This window comes from Ochotona princeps, chromosome 25, assembly GCF_030435755.1.
Source record: "Ochotona princeps isolate mOchPri1 chromosome 25, mOchPri1.hap1, whole genome shotgun sequence".
Taxonomy (NCBI): domain Eukaryota; kingdom Metazoa; phylum Chordata; class Mammalia; order Lagomorpha; family Ochotonidae; genus Ochotona; species Ochotona princeps.
In genome coordinates this window covers 27,088,173-27,108,414 of record NC_080856.1, presented here as the reverse complement: position 1 = coordinate 27,108,414, position 20,242 = coordinate 27,088,173, and the positions used below count along the sequence as shown (strand labels likewise).

The following is a 20,242-nucleotide window of genomic DNA, read 5'->3' as shown; positions in this document are numbered from 1 at the left end:
TGAAGATTGGGGAACAAACTTCGGGACTTGAGGAGGAGAAAAGATACAGTGCTACTAGCTTGGAAGATAGAGGAAGTGGGTGACTCGAAGCCTCAGCTGCGTCTTCCTGTTCAAACTAGGAACATTCAAACTAGCATTTCTGCCCTGTGATCTTCCAAACTGTGTGCACATTTTAGACTTCTGGTCACCAAAACAGATGCTTGGATCTTTCACCTGTTTCTCTCCCCCAAATAGCTGCCAGTAGCCTGGAGTGGCCGAGCACAGCGGGCAGCTTCCAGGTACATTAGTAGGAAGCCCAATCAAAAGTGGAATGGGCGAGACTTGCACTGTTGTCCATATGGGAATCACAGCATCGCAGGTGGTTGCTTCAATGTTTGGGCAACAATGCCAACCCCCCTCTGTCAGTTTTAATGTTACATGAATGTTTTCAAAAGCAAACAAAAGGAGAATACACAAGTAGACATATTCTGATGTCTACCATCTGAGATGATAAGATCTTACGCTCAGAAGTGATGGTACAGTTTCGGGTAACTTATCCCCGTCGCTTTACTTACTGAACCACACGTTCACACCTACCAATACAACTACAAAACAGCACATGAAAGACGGCCCTTCCCTGAGACCAGTCAGAAGTACTGCGTTTCTATCCTAGCCTGACCCAAACCTAGTGTTGCTTAAGCCTATATAAAGAAAAGCTGCTTTCATCTTGTTTTTTTTTTATAAAGATTTATTATTATTGGAAAGCCGGATATACAGAGAGGAGGAGAGACAGAGAGGAAGATCCTCCATCCGATGTTTCACTCCTCAAGTGAGCCCCAACGGGCCGATACGCGCCGATCCGAAGCCGGGAACCAGGAACCTCTTCCAGGTCTCCCACGCGGGTGCAGGGTCCCAATGCATTGGGCCGTCCTCGACTGCTTTCCCAGGCCACAAGCAGGGAGCTGGATGGGAAATGGAGCTGCCGGGATTAGAACCGGCACCCACATGGGATCCCGGGGCTTTCAAGGCGAGGACTTTAGCCGCTAGCCCCATCTTGTTTTGTTTTGCGACTTTGTTTAAATTTTCCCCAGAGCCAAACTTAATTTTAAGGTAATAATTTTGTGATCGGGCTTTCTGTGTACTTAGGTCAGAAGTGCCTCATTGGAGAGATTCTTTGTTCTTGTTTTTGTTCGTGCCGTTTTGTTCACTCTGAGTTTTACAGAAAATTGCCTATTTGCAAAGCTTTAGTTAGCAGGAACTCTTAGAGGCGTTGCAATTCGTCTCTCAGTGTAAATGGATATATGTGAGGCTGTGAAATTGAATTTTAACTTCATTGTTCTATGTTTGATTAGGGAAGTTAAGCAGACGTTTAGAAATTTTGCCAACTTTTATGACTGAGTCTGAAAACTTGCATTATTTGAGACGGCAGAATTTTTGGTGTTTGGGCAGTTAAGCAATTTTGTGGTAGTATGTTCTGAGATAACCTCTATCATGACAAGCCAGAATGAATTCCCAGATGCATATAGCAGCAAAACATTACAGACCTGCACTTGCATTTTAATATGTGTGTAGAAGATGATCATTTGTCATTTCACTTAAAAAAGAAATATTTGTGAGACCATCTTTTTAGTAATCCGAAAACGTACTAAAAAATTAGATAAACTATTCAGCACCAAACTCCTGATTAGCCTTTAGGAATTATCTTTGAAGACACACTTCTATAACTAAGGCAAAAGCTAGTACAAATCAACTTTATTAATTGTCTGAAATGTAGAACTAGACCCAAGTGTCAACACAAATGCTAATGCTGTCATAACTAGCAGACTACACAAGTAGGATCAAGACTCTAACCAGGAGCACTTTATAGCCTATCCATTTTCCTACAGATACTTGGACCAGTTTTATGTAAGATAATAAATCTGCAGAAATGAGCTGTTTGTGATTGAAATTAAGCATACCAAATCATTTCATGGACATGTATAAAGTGCCTATTAATAACAGATTTTCATCGTTATTATTTCTTCAAGACTATCTTCAAATGAGAATAATTATATTGTTAAAAATGGTCCAGTTTTGCTATGCAATTATTCTGAACGTCAGATAATCCATCCTTTGGTTTGTACATTTTTTGGGAGAATTGAAAAACAATGGAATGGTCCTTTAGTATCACCTTGATGATGTTCATATTTATCATAGTGACTATGGTATGGTGCTACTGTCGAAGTCACTGGTGTGACTTTGATTTCTTAGCTTAGAACGGGAATTAGAAGCAGAGATACGAGCAAGAGATATGCCCCAGTGAAATAAGTGGACGGTGAATTTGTAGAATTCGAACATCATATCTGTCTAATATTTGATGTCATTATTAATCATAAATGAAAATAATTACAGTGTCTACTATCTCTCTGTTTTACTCTAAAACTTCAGCAAGACTGGGTTCCTGAAATGCAGAACTCACTGTGCTTTTAAAGACGTTTTACCTTGTCTTGTCCATGCCGTGTTCTTGACCCACAGTTCTCTCTTACTCTTAACTCTGGTATCCCACAAATTTAGAACAAACACCTTGTCCAAAGAACTTCAGTGGTGACCACCCCTCCCGCAATCACATACTTTAAAAGGGATAGCCACCCTGTAATACCCCGTTGTATTGATTTTGTCAAATTACCTACTGCTTCCTACATTGTATGGGGGACATAAAGAATACTCAGTATTTTCCTCTTTATAAGCAAAATGCAAGGTGTTGATTTCTCGTCAGTAATTTCTTCAGTAGTTTCCATTATCAAATGGATAAAGAAGTTATGTGTACATAATGAAATATCATTGGGCTATTAAAGAATGGAATCCTACCATTTAGTGCAAAATACATTCAACTGACCACATCCTATTGAGTGAAATAAGCTGGAGCCAGAATGACAAATACTGCATACTCTTTCTTAGTTTTGTGAGCTAACATTTAAAAGATAAGCAAATAAACCAAAAGTAAAAAGAAAAAAACATTAATCTGTATCAGTATTATTCTTTTGTAAAAACAATGGTTAAACTGTTATACTTGTGTAGTTTTTATGATCTGAGATCACTTCAAAATTTGCCATGAAACGTACTAGGGAGTAGATGCTTGGGACAATAGTTAAGATGCTCTTTGGAATAGTGGCACCCTGATTGAAATGTCTGGAAGCCAATCTCAGAACTGCCCGCAATTCCAGCTTGCAGGTAGTGTCCACCCTAGGGAGAGCAGGAGACGCCATGAGTATTGCTGTGTGTCACCCATGTAGGAGAGCACATAGGAGCTCCTAGATTCTGTTATCTGACCAGTCCTGGCTCTTGCATGCAGTTTGGGAGTGAATTGGCAGATGGGAGATCTCCATTTGCCTTCAAATTATTTTTAAATGTATGTAATTTTTACACTACTAATAGTGGTGGGCATTTATCTCGGTGTTTAAGACATTCCACATGGCACTGGTAATGCAGACGCTAGAGGAGTGAAGTGACTGAGTTCCTGCCACCTAAACAGGACACATGGGTTCAGTCTACATTAAAGTCCTAAGTGCATTTCAATGTAAGGCATACTCAGCTTCATTCAATCTCCAAAATCTGGAGTTGACCCATCTGTATAATAAAGGTACTAAATTTAAGCAAAAGCTCAATAATTTTTGCTAGCTCTAAACTTTATGGCTATACCTCCTAGGGTTTGAATTTTCTTTTAACCTAGTATACATAAACAGATATGAAGTGTAAAATTAAAAAGAAAATTGCAAACAACAGCATAACACATGCACACACAAGCACACACATGAACAGGGATAATTTCATATCAGTGTGATTTTAACAGACTCTCCACTTAGGTCTGGAACAAAAATAAAAGATTGCAATGATATTAGCTGAAATAAATGTAACATTACATATCTAATACTGTGTAAACAATCTGCATAGCCAAGAGGCTCAATTAGAGTAATTCTTTCCTAATAGGCATTTCATTCGAGATTTTCTACTGTAGCGACTCAGGGACTTAATGATGGTGTCGGTAGTGCCTTGTACAGATTGTACACACAGGAATAGTTTATTCTTGCAGAGAGAATTGAGTTCATAGCTACGCTGACTTTTGGACATTTTTGGAGTGATTTGCATGGTACTCACATTTCTTACTTTAAGCATAGAACAATGGATTTAACGATAATGGCGGAGCAGACTTCAGTCCCTTATTGCTCTGTGTGTGTGTGTGTGTGTGTATATATATATATTTATAATTTATATTTATAATATATATTTAAGTGATCAAATCTTACGTGATGGGGGGGTCAATTCCACTTTTTAAAAGCTTGTGTCAAATGTCTCTATGACTTAGGAAAACCTTGAGCTTCTTGTATTGCAAAGCAAAGGGAAACATAAGTTATCAAGTTGTATAATAATGGAAACTCAGTTCACTTTCATGTTCAGTTTTTGGGAATTGGAGGCAAACCTCATTGTATCTCAAATTCAAGATCAATGTTTTACGTAACATACAGTTTATGTATGAGAGAGAATGTGTGTGTGTGTAAACATTCTCATGTTGATGCAAAAATAAGTACCTATTAATAGATACTTTTGCCTTGAGATGGTATCTTCTTTTCAGTGTGATAGATGTTAGGTAGCCTTTTGTTTCTGTTTCACAGCCCTGGTTAGAGCATATTTTATACTTTTCAAGCAATGCACACAGAAATAAGACATCTCACTTGGTTTTATTAGTAAATGTTTGGGAGATCAAAATTCAGTGTATGTATCTAAGGAAATGTTTTCATTTGGTTTCAGATTTCTAAGAAATGGAGAATAGAAACACCCTACTTCAAATACTATACTTTAAAAATATTCCTAATAAATCAAAGGTGGAAAAGGCACTGTGAAAGGGCATGGCCCACGGGATAAACCACCAAAATAATAGGGTGGGTGTCCCTGACATGCTGTGAAGGGAGGTGTCTGAGGGCAGGGGAGAGCTGGCAGCAGAACCCTTTTCCTAAATGAAATGAGGAATGACAACCTACATATGGGCAGCAGATGGATGGTCCAAATGTATTGCTTGTCTTTGGATTTTAGTTACATTTGTCCAGCCATGGCTTTTTCAAGAATTTGCTTGTTTATCTGCTTACTTATTTGAACGGCAGAATGACACAGAGAGAGTGGGAGAGAGATAAAAAAGAGAGAGAGAGAGGCGGGGAGAGCAAGCGATCTTCCATCTGCTGGTTTATTTCCCAAATGGATACAAGAGCCAGAGCAGGGCCAGAATGAAATCAGAAGCCAGAAATCCTGTATCTATCTCCCATGGGATGTCAGGAACCAAAGTACTCGAGGCATTCTCTGTTGCTTATTGGGCTCATCAGCAGGAAGCTGGATATGGAGTGTGACATCGTAAGAGTGCAGGCACTACATTACAACACATATCCTTCAACATACAAAACTTTCATAAGTTTGTATGCAGTCAGATTTGTTTATCTTATGGATCTGGATTTGGGGGATTCATTGGAAATATCTTCTATATTAATTGATTATAAAATATTCCACCATGATCTATTCATTTTCCCCATGTTTAGATCTTTTCTATCTGGTAACATGCTTAATTTCTGCATATCTTTCTGTGTATCTTTGTATTTCCTTTGCCATTTTCAATTTTATTGCATTGGTCTATATTTGTATTAATATTTGAATATTAATTTATATTTCATGTAGAACTACTAGCTTTTTTAAAAAAAAAACAACTAATAGTAGATGGGACATTATAATTAGTTTTACTATCAATCAAGGCTATTGCCTTGTTATGCTCTAATTTCACAATCTCCTGGGATACTTCATCTGATTTTTCCACATGTGTTCAGCAATAGCACTGGTGGTTGCATTCTCTCAGTAACATAAAGGTAGTTTGGATGTCATTCACCCTTCTTTCTGTTTTCATCCTTCTTTCCACCTCTTCTACTTCTAACTCTGCCTCCCTTCCTGCTGTTAATGCTAAGCCCTAATCTCTACCTAATCTCTCATTCTGAGTAGTAGTTGAGGAAGCATCAGGTAGTATTGAAACTAAAATAGCTACCAACAAGAAGCATGATATTCACGTTGAATATTTAAAGCGAATAGCTTCCTGTGCATTTCAGATCATTTTTCTTTTGGAAACAGCAAGTTTTTTGTCTCCTTTTTTGTTGTCATTTTCATCTTCCCCACCTCCATTGAAGATGAATGACACAGAGATAAGATTTAATAATGTTTTGCAGGAGTATGGTTTATAACTATTCTAAATGTAGCTAACTTTGCAGAAAAAAAAGCAAAACTGTAAGCTTAGATTGAAAAGTTAGTGTCCTAAAAGTGTTCAAGGAGTTTCAGATTTCCTTATTATATAAAAAGTCATTCCCTCACACTAAGAATTCCACCACCACTGATTCATGAAACAGACTATGAGACATTTCAAATTATTTTATCTTCAAACAATTAACTTTATTGATCCCTTTGTTCTTATTGTGCCTTTGTCACCTTTTCTACTCCATGATTTTATTATCATCTTGTAACATTAAAATAATCGATTCATTGATATCCTTTAGATTTTACTTTCTTGTTTATCTTGCATTTTTGTATTAGCTAATTTTTTGCCATCTTAACTGCAGTACCCAAGAAGAACATCTTGAAAAGGAAGAGATTTAGTTTAACTTATGATGTGGAGGTTGACAGTTCTGTATCAGGCAGTGCCATGAGCCTGCTGGAAGCTGGCTGTGGAGGAGTAGATATGGGGGGGAAAATGAAGAATTGATCCAGAAAGAAGAAGGGAAGGTTGAGGGAGAAAATATTGGGGAAAGACAGAAGAGGGAGAAGTGAGCCTGAAGCTCATGTTAAAGAACCAGCCACTTTATAAGTTCTGACTTTTCACCAGCTCCGCGTCTCTGATGCTGTATTAGATCAATTCTCCATCATTCATCCATCCATCCCTACATGACTTCAGGGTACAACCTTCCCTGTGAATTTCGGGAAGGCAGTTTTTTCAATCCATATCAACATTTTATCTCAAAATCAAATGTTTGGTAATCTTATAAGAATCTCCATTGATTCTCAATGTTTCTTAACATACAAAAATGTGTGTGTGTGTGTGTGTGTGTATGTTTTGCAAAATCCCTAAGATAATAATGATTATGTTCCACAGTCTGAACTCGACCTGTGTTCATAAATTAAGAGTCAGTTGTTTCAATTACCTTTTATGTAAGACGATGCATAGTGACTTACACACTAGTGACCACAGAATTTGTTATGCCTTGGTGAGAAAGTGTGATTAAGTCAGTATCTGGGCAGTTAGTGTTGTTTTTGGTTGAGATGATTGGTTGTTACAGATGCAGATCAACTCTGTTTTTAGTCATATAGAAAATAACTTCGCTCACAGAAACATTTGGGTAGCTGGCCAGGGTCTGTTATGTTACTCAGAATGCAGACTCCTCGTAGATGCTCCTATGAGTTCCAACTGTGTTGTGCTCCACATCTCCCAATCAGAGGTTCAGTTCTGGGAAAAGGCTGGAGGACAAAAAGGTAAGAATAGTGCATGCCCTTTCCAAGCCTTTGGGCTTAATCCAAACAATTAATATCTTACCTAGACATAGTTTTTCTACTACCTTGAACTTGGCCGCAGGGCTCCCTAACTTCAAGACCAGGAAATGCAATCTTAGCTGCAGCTCTCTTGCCATAAGAAGCAGATAGTAGATTTGAGGGAACAGTGTGAAACAGCTTAATGACTTTGTTTTAAAAAAAAATCTATTTCTTTCCTTTCTGTTGCTTGGAGACTGGCATGTCTCCATTTCCAAAAAGTATGTGCCCGCATAAAGGAAGTTGTATGCTTGGCCTAGATCTGAGTGATTAAGGAACTGAGTGAAAGGACTATTGGACAGCATCCCTACATCTGTACTGTCATCCTCATTCACATGTGTTAGCTTGCTGCCCAGCTAAAATCCCTACTTTATTATTCTATAAGCACATTTTCTACCTGTCCAAACTCAGACACATCCCTGCTTTCCCTTCGTGTAGAAACTTTGTTTCTGCCAGGCTATCCAAATCCAAACTTTCTTTCAGTAGTAAACTTTTCCACACAACCTGAGAACACTCATAAAACAATGACCTATTATCTTAATTCCATATTAATATTTCTAGTGTCAGGCACTCATATAGACTTGATTGGCTAATAATGTTATTTGTGAATGTCATGGGGATAAACTGCTCCTCAATATTTGCTTCTTCAGAGTTTGCTTTAGAGTACATGTTCTGGATCAGGAAAGTGACTGATTAAAAAGGACTCACTCTTATTAATTTAAGTTCCAGCTGGTGACAAGAGAGAGCTCTGCTAATCTTTCGCATTCTTTGATGGTGAGCCTACCATCTCTTAAATGAAGTTTTATGCATAATACAGGCAGTGCACAAAGAGCATGATTTTGAGTATGTCAATGAAATAATATAGTTAACTTCTTATTATAATGGTGTATATAGCAGAACAGCCCGGTTAAGATGCTTATATATATTTTTTTAATTATTTATTATTTAACTTCAGTAATTACATTGTATTATGTGACACAGTTACATAGATACTTGGGTTCTCCCCACCCCTCCCCAAACCCTCCCACCATGCTGGATTCCTCCACCTTGTTGCATAACCACAGCTCAAGTTCAGTTGAGATTCCCCCATTGCAAGCATATACCAAACATAGAGTCCAGCATCTTATTGTCCAGTCAAGTTCAACGGCTTCTTAGGTATACCCTCTCTGGTCTGAAGACAGAGCCAGCAGAGTATCATCCCAGTCAATTGAAAGCTCCAACATACCATCAGCAAAAATTTACATCATTATGGAATTAATTGACATAGTAATGAGTAACCAATATGTTAAAAGTAAATGCGAGTTTTAAAACTAAGATCAATAGTCAAATCGTAAGTGAAGAAGTGTGTGATTATTGGCTTGAGGAAGATTAAATATGCTTGACTGTTTTTAATGGAAAATGTGAGCATTTTGTACGATGCAAGGTAAATATTTTTGCAATTATGAATTTCCATGATAAAATGCTTATTGAAGGATCACTGTCAATATAAATTAGTGTTTCTGTTTGCACTGCTATAATACTATCTAGTAATGAAATGTTAAATTAGTCACTGGAAATAAGATTACCATGTACTTGTCATTGGAACAAAAGAAACACAAGGCAATGATATATATCTATAGAGAATATCCTTTCAACAAAAGTTGAAATACAATTAGTTTGAGGGTAGAAATAATAAAATATGGGCCCAGTGCCATGGACTAGCAGCTAAAGTCCTCGCCTTGAATGCACCAGGATCCCACATGGGAGCCGATTCTAATCCCGGCAGCTCCACTTCCCATGCAGCTCCCTGCTTGTGCCCTGGGAAACCAGTTGAGGATGGCCCAAGGCCTTGGGACCCTGCACCCACATGGGAGACCTGGAGGAGGTTCCTGGCTCCTGGCTTCAGATCGGTGCAGCACTGGCCATTGCATTCACTTGGGGAGTGAATCATCGGACGGAAGATCTTCCTCTCTGTTTCTCCTCCTCTCTGTATACCTGACTGTGTAATAAAAATAAATAAATCTTTAAAAAAAAAGAAATAGCAAAATATTATTAAAAAATCATTGTGCATGCAAAAGGAAACCTCATCACTGTTGTAGAAACAATTCTAAGAGCTAAGACTAGGAAACTGCGATTCAGTGGAAGAGATGTCAAAAACAGGAGTTATGACCCACTGGATGCCCACATTTAAAATCAGAGAGCTGAGGACAAAGTTCTGTCTCTTCTTCCACTTCAGCTCTCTGCAATACACCCAGAGAGGCAGCATTTGGTGGCAAACCCCTGTAGTTCCTGCCACCCACATGGGAGACCCGAGTGCAACTCCTGCTTCCTGAATTTGACCTGACCTGGCTCCCCCTGGCTCCTCCTGTCTTCCCCCTCTTTCTCAATCTCTCACTCTCACTTGTCTTATTCAAACAAAGAAAGAAAACAGAAGCAAACAAAAAGACCAGCAATATCGATGAATTTCTGCTTGTAATCGGCTAATGAGAAGTTAGATCGGCTAAACAGAACGCATGAATCTGCCAGATAATGTATGTTGGGATGGTAACACAGGTTCCTTTATGTGATATTCCTATGGTTGACCAAATAACCCTACCCATCACCTAGATACAATGCTTTTCTTTCTGAAATTTAGAATAAGGCATATTTTACGTCCAGCTATAGAATTTCCATAAAACTAAAAGCAAGTTGAATATTTCAGAATTGATATCTGCATGGAAACTACATAGATGGTACATCTTAGCTGCCGCTGAGCCTAAGTATGCTCAATTTTATTTTCAGGGGAAATGAAACTGGTTGTGTCTGCACTAGTTCCTTCCTATGATTGCTATAGTCTACAATCAGCTTCTGAAATGATTAAAATTTGAGAATTATGTCATTAAGAATGTCATTAATTATGTCATTAAGAATGGATTGTTTTTAAAAGATTTATTTTTTTTATAAGAAAGTAGGTATACAGAAAGGAGGAGAGACAGGGAGGAAGATCTTCCATCCAATGATTCATTCCTCAAGTGGCCGCAATGGCCGATCTGAAGCCAGGAACCCAGAGGCTCTTCCAGGTCTCCCACGCGGTGCAGGATCCCAAAGTTTTTGGTCATCCTCCACTGCCTCCACTGCTTTCCCAGGCTACAAGCAGGAAACTGGATGGGAAGTGGAGCCACCAGAATTAGAACCAGCACTCCTATGGGATCCTGGTACATGCAAGGTGAGGACTTTGTCAGGCTATCATGCCGGGTCCCAGAATAGATTTTATATATATATAATTGTTATAATTTTATAGTACAGTTTCATATTCCCTTATCGCCTCCCCAGATCCCTCCCCCCCCCAGTTCCTCTATATCATTATTAACATGTAGTTCTTCATACTCAGTCATATGTCCATCATTGCGGGCATGGACAATGGAAGAGAGTCCAGAATCCTATTGTCAAGATATAGTAAACAGTTTTATTGGGAGTCCATCTTTGTCTGGAAGCAGAAATGCAGACCACACTACATCCTCACATCTGAATGTCAGTCTCCATTTCACAGCTACTGTACATCCCCTTAAATGAAAAATCATGATTCAAAATCAACAATAGAAAGAAAAGAGGAAATTTACAATGCCATGAAGTTAAATGACATGTTACTAGATATGACAGTCTCCACTACACAACTACTGTACATCCCCTTAAATGAAAAGTCATGATACAAAATCAACAATGAAAAGAAAAATAGAAATTTACAATGCCTGAAGTTAAATGACATGTTGCTAGACATGACAGTCTCCATTACACGGCTACTAAACATCCCCTTAAATGAAGAGCCACAAAACAAAATCAACATCAGGGAGGAAAAAGAAATTAACAACACCAAGAAGTTAAATAACATGCTATTTATTAAATGACTAATGTGTAGCTGAAGAAATGAAAATCAAGAACCTTCTTGAAGGTAATGATGCCACTGCGTGATCTATGAGTCGCTGAATGATTTAATCCAAAGGAAGTGTTTTGAAGAGATGAAACTAACAGAGAATAACAAAACCCATGTGATATAGTTTCCGCTAATCTTTGTTGAGGTGTGTCTCCTCCAGACAATAAACAGATGGGTTTTGTTTTTTAATCCAGTCTACTAATCTGTGACGTTTGATTAAGCTTAAGCCATTTACAATCAGAGTTTAATATACATGGGTGTTACGTTGGTCCTGTCATTTTAGCAATGGGTTGTTCATTGGCTTAGTCTTCTGTTGTCATTTTACTGGGATGTTGTTCCCGTTTGCCTTTGGTTTTGGTGGGTGCTATTCCTCTTCTCTGTCAAGAGAATATCTTGAAGTATCATTTGTAGGGCAGGTTTGGAAGAGGCAAATTCTTTTAGCTTTTCTTTACTGTGGAAGAATTTTTCAAAGACAAAAGAAAGCTTTGCTGGATATGTTATCCTGGGCTGACAATTTTTTTCTTTTAGGATCTAGAATATGTCACTCCATTCTCTTCTTGCCTGTAGAGTTTCCTGAGAGATATCTCCTGTGAGCTTAATTGGCTTTCTTTTATATGTCAATTGATTTTTTTCACGTGCACATTTAAGGATCTTTTCCTTATGTTCGATTGAAGAGAGCTTGATGATCATATGTCTTGGTGAAGATCGCTTTTGGTCAAGCCTGTTGGGAGTTCTGTGCCCCTCCTGGAACTTGTTTCCCAATTCTTCCTCTAGAATAGGGAAATTTTCCTTTATTATTTCATTAAATAAATTTGCAAACTCAACTTCTCTTTCTGCACCTTCTGGGACTCCCATAACTCTTAGATTTGGCCTCTTAATAGTGTCTTTCAGTTCTTGGATACTTTTTTTGGCCTGATCCAGCTCTGCTTCCAGCTTTTTGTTTGCTTCCCCTTGATGACAGGAAATACCTTCCAATTCTGAGATTCTTTCTTCTGCTTGCTTCATTCTATTTTGGAGACTCTCCACTGTACTCTTAATTTGCTCTACTGTGTCCTTAATTTCTGACATACCAGCCTTGATTTGCTTTATTGCTTCCTTAAATTCTTTGAACTCTTACATGAGCTTCTCATTTTTGATCAGAATCGTTAAAATGAGTCTTATGGATTCTGTGTGCCCCATTTTCTCGATGTCTTCTCAGTTAACTCTGAGGTTGGCATAGGGTTTTGCTTCCTTGCAGGAGAGCTTTCAGCAATATTCGTTGTGCCTTTGTCTCTTCTTTTGCTCTTGATCATTGTACTTCTGGTTAGCAGAGTCTTCTCCTTGGGGTAGGTTTCTAAGCTGTGTCACCCACAGGTCTACAATGCGATTTTACTTATTGCGGTTGGTTCACAACTTTTCTTGCAGCCACTTGTGCCACAACCTCCAGCGAGTTCCAGGTCTGGGTTCTTATGTCAGATTTCCACCGTGGTCTTCACAGCCCCAGTTCTTGGCTCACCAATCTCCACCTCCTGTGATGCCGTGCTGAGGCTGCACTATTGTCTCTGCAACCTTTCTTGCACTTCCAGTTGGAGCAGGTCCCAGGATTAGAGAGACACCAGGTGTCCTATATAAATAGGTTGTTGGTGGTGCTGATCTTGTTGGAACCTGTTGGACGTTAGGTCTGGGTGCCACAAGGACTTATTTTCTCCCGTTTGATGCCACAGTCAGCATTATTTTCCTGTGGGACCAGTGCAATCTCAGACCTCAGTGAGTTCTCGAGAGATCAACACATGCGCAGTTCACTGTTGTCCCCTGCAGTCCCAAAGCTATTGCCATAGTGCCAAAAATGGCGCCTGATGTACAACCACTAAGGTTCTTGATTTGCTGCCCGTCAGATCCGAGGGCTACCCAGACCTGTCCTGAGTGGAACCCGTAGAATGCCACGTTGTTGCAGTTCACTGAGACAGAAATGAGCTCACTCCCAGCTCAGCGCATGCTCTTTCCTCTCCCTTACCCTTTCCTGCTTACGCAAAATGGCACCCAATTCAGCTCTAGGGGGCTGACTGGACTATGAAATCCACTCTGTTCTTGCACTGCCCGTCTGAGATCTGCTGCTCTGCTCCTGGTCAAATCAAACAGACCAGCAGGATGGACAGTTCTTTGTCTGGGTTCACCTCCCGAGCTCCCAGTGAAAGTCCCTTCCCACCTGGTTGCTGTTGGAGTTCTGGCTGCTGTGGAGTTCAGAACGCCATGCTGGAGTATTAGTTTCTGCAACACCACACCGTTGTGTCAGCTGCTTTCCTGTGTCTGTCAGTCTCCAGGCACCCCTCTGCTGTTGTTCTGTCTTCTCCTATTTCCTGAAGTATGTCCTCTCTGCTTCATCCTGGTTAAATGTTTTTCCGTCTGTATAAACGTGTCCTTACCCTATTCCACCATCTTGATTCTGATCCAGAATAGATTTTTTAAAAACAGTAGGGTGACCTCTGGACACAAGGTAATCTTAGGAAAGATGGCGGAATAGACCAAAATTCCTTTGCTACATCCGGTCCTCATTCCCTCTCCTCCCTGTACTTCTTTTCTTAGGCTGCTTCTCTCTACATTCCATGTCTTCATCTCTTTTGACTCCCACTGCAGAGAACAGCTGTCCTCTAGCGTTATTGACCAGTCCTGGGAACATCACCTGGGAATGTGTTAGCCTTGAGAATTGCACACCCCACCCAAATGTCAAAAATTGAAATCTTCAGGTAGCACAAATTTGCAAGTGACTTTTATGTATCTAAAAGGTCAAGAGAATAATTTTCGGTCACAGGGGTTCAGTAGATAAGGGTCAGGAAGCTAATCACATAAGCATTCCACTTGTGTTAGTTGATGTTACATAAGCATGTTTCCATGTGAATTTCTCAAATTTCCAATGTCCTTTTAAAGGTAGCACAAAAACTTAGATCTCAAACTGATTTTCAAATATCTGTTTTAATTGTGAAGCACTGCAAAAAGAGACTTTCAAAATCACTTAAAGATTACAGTGTAGCAAATTTTCTCTGCTACTTGTTTACCTAAATCCACAAAGTATAAAATAAGCTTCTATAAACAAATAGATGTGGTACCATTCGTGATTTCTTGTATCTCTGAATCCCTATTTTCCTCAATGATTTGCATTTAAACTTGGGTACAGAAATAAAAGAGATGCTATGGATAAAGTAAAACCACTCCTGCCCTCTATACAGAATTCAGATGTTGTATCCATCTAGCCAGGGTATTTATGCTGATTCATTTTATACTAAGTAATTTTTATACAATTAAAATTTCAAAAAAATTAGCTTTACTTTGTTTTACTATTAGGGTATGACAAATTTCATTTGAAAAAAAATTCATGTGGACTCTAAAACATTTGGCAAACCAAGACAGAAAGTGTCTACAGCCAGAGTACATTAGACACGTCATTTCTAGTGGAACCCTTTGATCATAGCAATATGACACCTGCCAATTATTTCCTTGCATATTCCTCATCCTGGCAAGTTCTTCTCAAGTAAGAGTACGCAAGTTGTTTTAATCCTTAATCATGAATACAATTTTCAAACTGGGACGTGCTAGGATATAGATTATGTATCATGCCTTTCTGAAATAATTAGTTTATTAGAGCAGAAGTCTAAATTTAAAGTTAAATAATTGAGGAAAATGACCTGTACTACTCACAGTGGAAGAGATGTTTCCTCTGAATCACTTAGTTCATGCAATCCCACTTGTCTGTATTCCATTCACAGTTCCTTCACTGGGCATTTGCAGAGTGTGTGCTGAGCACATAGTTACAGTCCTATTATAAAAAATCACCACTTTAAGGAGTCTCAATTTGGAAGAAACAAATGCCTCAATGAATGATTGCTGAACAATGCAATAATAGGGTAATGGACATATACAAAAGATTCTGTGATTGCATAGGAGTTTAATTGTAAAGTGGCAGCTAGGTTAATTTGTATTTTTCTTTCCATAGTGACTGGTTCTAAATTTTAGAGCAATATGATGACAACATGTTAAGGCTTAAAATTCTATTTGAATTACTTCAATATAAAAATTTTCCTACCATTAAGAATTAGAATGCCAATAACCTGCCTAAGGAGACTGTTAATTTTTCAAATGTAAATTAAATGCTGAAGAACATTAAAAATCCCAATCTCATTTAAAGAAAAAAGATCACTGTAAATGAAATCCTGAATACAGGATTTCAGAAGTATTCCATTATTTTGTTTAATGATTATATACTTCTCTTATGTACTTGTGCAAGATCAGGGTGATTTTTTTTATCATGAAGATATGTATTTTCCACTATGTACATTGCTTATAATGCTTTTAGATTCTATTCTGACTCTCCTTTGCTACTTGGTACACTTCTGCACTAGTGTGGTATTTTTACTTTCTGCCTTAATATTGGCTGTGCCAAATAGCGAAACCAAATTTTATCAGCTCATTATATCAATTCAAGGACCAAGCTGAATTGAAGCAATGCCTTGCTTCAGGTGATTTTAGGCATAGTCAAGGGTTAAAAAAAAAAAAAAAGGCTAGAGAACACTATTTCTGTGTCCAGTCTTGTTTGATTTTGTGATAGGAAACTATCAGGGAATTACTCAGCATGATTCTCTGTCTTACCATTGCCTTTGACTCATTATTACATCGTTGCATATTGGTGCTTGGGTGCTCTCCCTTTTACAAACCCTATACCTTTGCTGAATGCTAATAGATAACAACATTTTTTTATTCTTTCAATATCTTAATGAGCCTTAGAAAACATCTTGTTATGAGGATATTGGAAAACAGCTAATATGGTAGGGGGTAAGGAAATGGGAGCAGTAGACAGGAAAAGAAAGTATGTCATTAAACAGGAGCAGTAGAGAACAAATTTTTCTTCCAGTGTTGCCAGCATACTATGAGTTGTCAGGCTATAAACTGTGCCCTGGTCACTGGTCCTTGGACACTGGCCTCTGGACATTGGCCCCTAGGCACTGGCCCCTGGCCCCTCGCCTCTGGACATTGACCCCTAGGCACTGGCCCCTGGACACTGGTTCTTGGACACTGGCCTCTGGACATTGATCCCTAGGCACTGGCCTCTGGACACTGGTCTCTGGACATTGACCCCTAGGCACTGGCCTCTGGACATTGACCCCTAGGCACTGGCCCCTGGACACTGGTCCTTGGACACTGGCCTTTGGACATTGACCCCTAGGCACTGGCCCCTGGACACTGGTCCTTGGACACTGGCCTCTGGACATTGACCCCTAAGCTTTGGCCCCTGGACACTGGTCCTTGGACACTGGACTCTGGACATTGCTCCCTGGACACAGACTCAGATGCTTTCAGCTCCCAGTTATTAGCCCTGTTTTCAGCCCAGTAAATATCAACTTCATGAACACTACCCCAAATTTTTTAAACTATTTGCAGCAAAGGTATACTTATCCCATTTTTTCAAATAAGAAAATTGAGTTACAACAAGATTGAACTGAGTGGCTGTAGTCTAATAGGCAGGAAGAATGGATTTGATCACAAAATGTGCTGCTGCTTTGTCTAATTATGGTTTCTCCTTTAAATAGTGTTAATTATCCTGGTGGGCATAGTCAGAGGTGTTTGGAAGGCTTATTTATTTATTTATTTATTTATGCATGTATTTATTTATGTAGTAGATCAGGCTAGTATATTTTCATCACTACTATTATGACATTTCAAAACACCAGAAATTCAGTGTTAGCACTCTAGCTGGATACTGGCTGTGATAAAGAAGATAATAGAAGAGTAAATGAGACAGCTTGTGCTCCATCTCTCGACTGGAAATAATTTAGCTAGTATTTCTGTCTTTGGGTAAAAAGAAAGCAAAATGAACCAGTGATATGCAAATGAATCCTTCAACTATTTGTTACTGTCTGCTGTTTACTCAGAAATAGGAAGCACCAGGCCTGTGATACATCATCTTTTGTGCACTTGGCACCTTCCATAATGAATCATATTAATCTGCTTAAACTAACAAGGATTAATTGCCTTGGTAAGGAAACCTGGCATTCAAATGATATATTGCCCAAACAGCTTGGATTTTGGCCACTCATAAATCTCATTTGTTTGTTGGTTTATTTCTGTTTGTCTCTCTCTCTGACAGATGTGTGCCCAATCACTGTGAGCATGGTGGGAAGTGCTCGCAAACGTGGGACAGCTTCAAATGCACTTGTGATGAGACAGGATACAGCGGGGCCACCTGCCACAACTGTGAGTGCCAATTTATCTCACTTTAGTCTTGTAATTGCTTCAGAGTCCCAATTCCTCAGCTGTGCTTTTAAGCTTAGCAACCTGAGTCACCATTTAGCACATCACCTGATTCTAAAGAAGCCACATTCCACTGTCATTCCTACAAAATTATTACATTCTAGTTAGTTGTCCAGATATGTTCTTTCAAGCCTAATGACTCAAAACGAAGAACTAACACTTGCAGGGTTTCCTGAATGTGTAGCAGAGACTGGAACATGGAACTTGGATCGTGCCTCTGTCTCTGTTTAAGCCATGCCTGGCCAAATAGATTGTTTGGGGAATTGTGATAGTGTGATGTTTCTGACTAGGTTCTCATTTATCAATTCAACAGAGAGAAGAGAGACAGACTATAATTTGATCATTTAGTTTCTGGACAATGTTTGCCTCATGGTTCAGCCCAACTTTTTGGCTACATTTTTTTATATCAGCTAAATGAGTCAAAAAGTAGATGAATCTAAAGTTGTGTATCTAAAATGAAAACATAAAAAGGCAAAATGTTAAATATCTAAGATAAAGTTGACAGGCAGAAATGACTAGAAAAATACAAATATGCCATGATTTATGCAATAGACTTATCTCAAAAGATAAAATTTAAAATGAACTTTTTAATGCTCAAAGAATTCACTAAAGGAGTGCTCAATCTAGAGTTATAATGTTACTTTTCCTATAATACTTTGGAACTTACAACACTTTTGAAAATGAATTTGTCATAAACCATACAGTTAAGAAAAGAATCATCCGTTGTGTGTACATGTGTATTGGGGGGAAGTAAAGGAAGGGAAAGAGAGAAAAATGGAAGAGATTAAATCGGGTCTTATCATATTGAAAAATGTGAAATTAATGTATAAACCCTTTACTCAGATTCATTTCTCTTCATTTCACTTTAAGGAAACAATAAAAAGCAAAATATTCTGATAATAGGATAGTGAAACTGAGGATAAGAAAAATACAATGCAGTTCTCTGTATGCATCAAGTGTGTGTGTGTGTAGAAACAGAAGTCAAATTAACGCTTTTCATTATTCAAGCAAAGGTTGATTTGACACTATTGTATTTTGAGAAACATACCTTTTAGTTCATTGAAGGTTATTTGCTTCCTAATAACCTTTAAGGTTTGATCTGTCTCTTCATACTCTCATGATTTAATTAAAATTGGGAGGATCTAGTGCAACACGAGCATAATCCGAGTGATATAATGCAAAAAGTTCTTTTTAAAGCCCACAGGAATGGACTTAAAGCATATTAGCACAAAGAGTTATCCTGTACATCTCTGCTCATCATTCTAATAACATATCACATTAGTGTCTATGTGCCTCTCAGAATTTGAAATTCATAAGCAGGTTTTTTTTTCCGTAATCTGCATTTCCCATGAGCTTTGTCAAGGCCCCCTTGGGTGTGCTTTTGCATTAAACACAAAATAAACCATCTTTTCTTCATTCATTTCAAAAGAAGGCCTGTGTGAACATGAGATCACAACAAAGTAAAATAAGCATGTAGAATAATGATCATGTAGAGTATTTTGCTTGTCATATTGACTTGTTTCAGATTTACATTTGCAAAGTATTGAATGGATTTCTAACGCAGGTGAAACTACATATTATACCTGAAACCCTTCCTTTCACTGCTATAGAAACACTTTCCAGTAGGTCTCTAAACTTATTGCTCAATACTCAAAATGTTCCTTAAGATCAAAATACCATGCCACTGAATGGCCAATGTGTTGCTGAAGAAATGAAAAAGAAAATCAAACACCTTCCTTGTCTGTTGTTGATTTTGTTTTGTGGCTTTTCATTCACAGGAGTGTGTAGTGACTGTGTAGTGGAGACTATCACATAGAGATGTGAAGATACAATGCAGGGCACATCTCTGCTTGCAGACCAGAGATGGACTCCCAAAGAAACTGTTGCATATACCTTCACAATAGGACGCTAGACTCCTTGCCAATGTCCATGCCCATAATGTCAGGATACACTTAAATAGCAGAATGATGGACGTATGACAGATTGTGAAGTGCTATACGATTGTAATGACATTGGGAAATTTGTGGCAGAAGGTGCAGATTTGGGAAGGAAGAAGAGGAAATCCTGGCGCGTATGAACTGTATCATGGAATAATCAATTTAAAAATAATTATACATACATAAAAGATAAAATATTACTTTTTTACATATGCTTTCAATTTCAGAGTTGCACCTTTCAATGATGTACATCAAATTCACAAGTGCATCCCTTAACTCATAACTCAGTGTATTTTTTTTTTAAGATTTATTTCATTTTTATTACAGAGTCAGATATACTGAGAGGAGGAGAGACAGAGAGGAAGTGGAGCTGCTGGGATTAGAACCAGTGGCCATATGGGATCAAGGCGAGGACCTTAGCCACTAGGCCACACTGCCAAGCCCTCAGTGTATTTTTTTTTAAAAGGTCTATTTCTTTCTTTGAATACACAGTGACAGAGTGGAAAGGAGAGACAAATCTTCTATTTGCTAGTTTCCTTCCCCCAATATTGTGACAGGCCGGGCAAAAGCCAACAGT

General features: G+C 38.5%; 1 protein-coding gene across 1 annotated transcript in view; it reads left to right on the top strand.

The window, feature by feature from the left end:
* Positions 1-20,242, top strand: part of CNTNAP2 (contactin associated protein 2) — a 1,058,280-nt gene that overhangs the window by 313,095 nt on the left and 724,943 nt on the right. Inside the window, exon 8 of the mRNA XM_058654907.1 lies at positions 17,565-17,671. Within this exon, the coding sequence (XP_058510890.1) occupies positions 17,565-17,671 (107 nt within the window). The remainder of the gene's footprint in view (positions 1-17,564; positions 17,672-20,242) is intronic.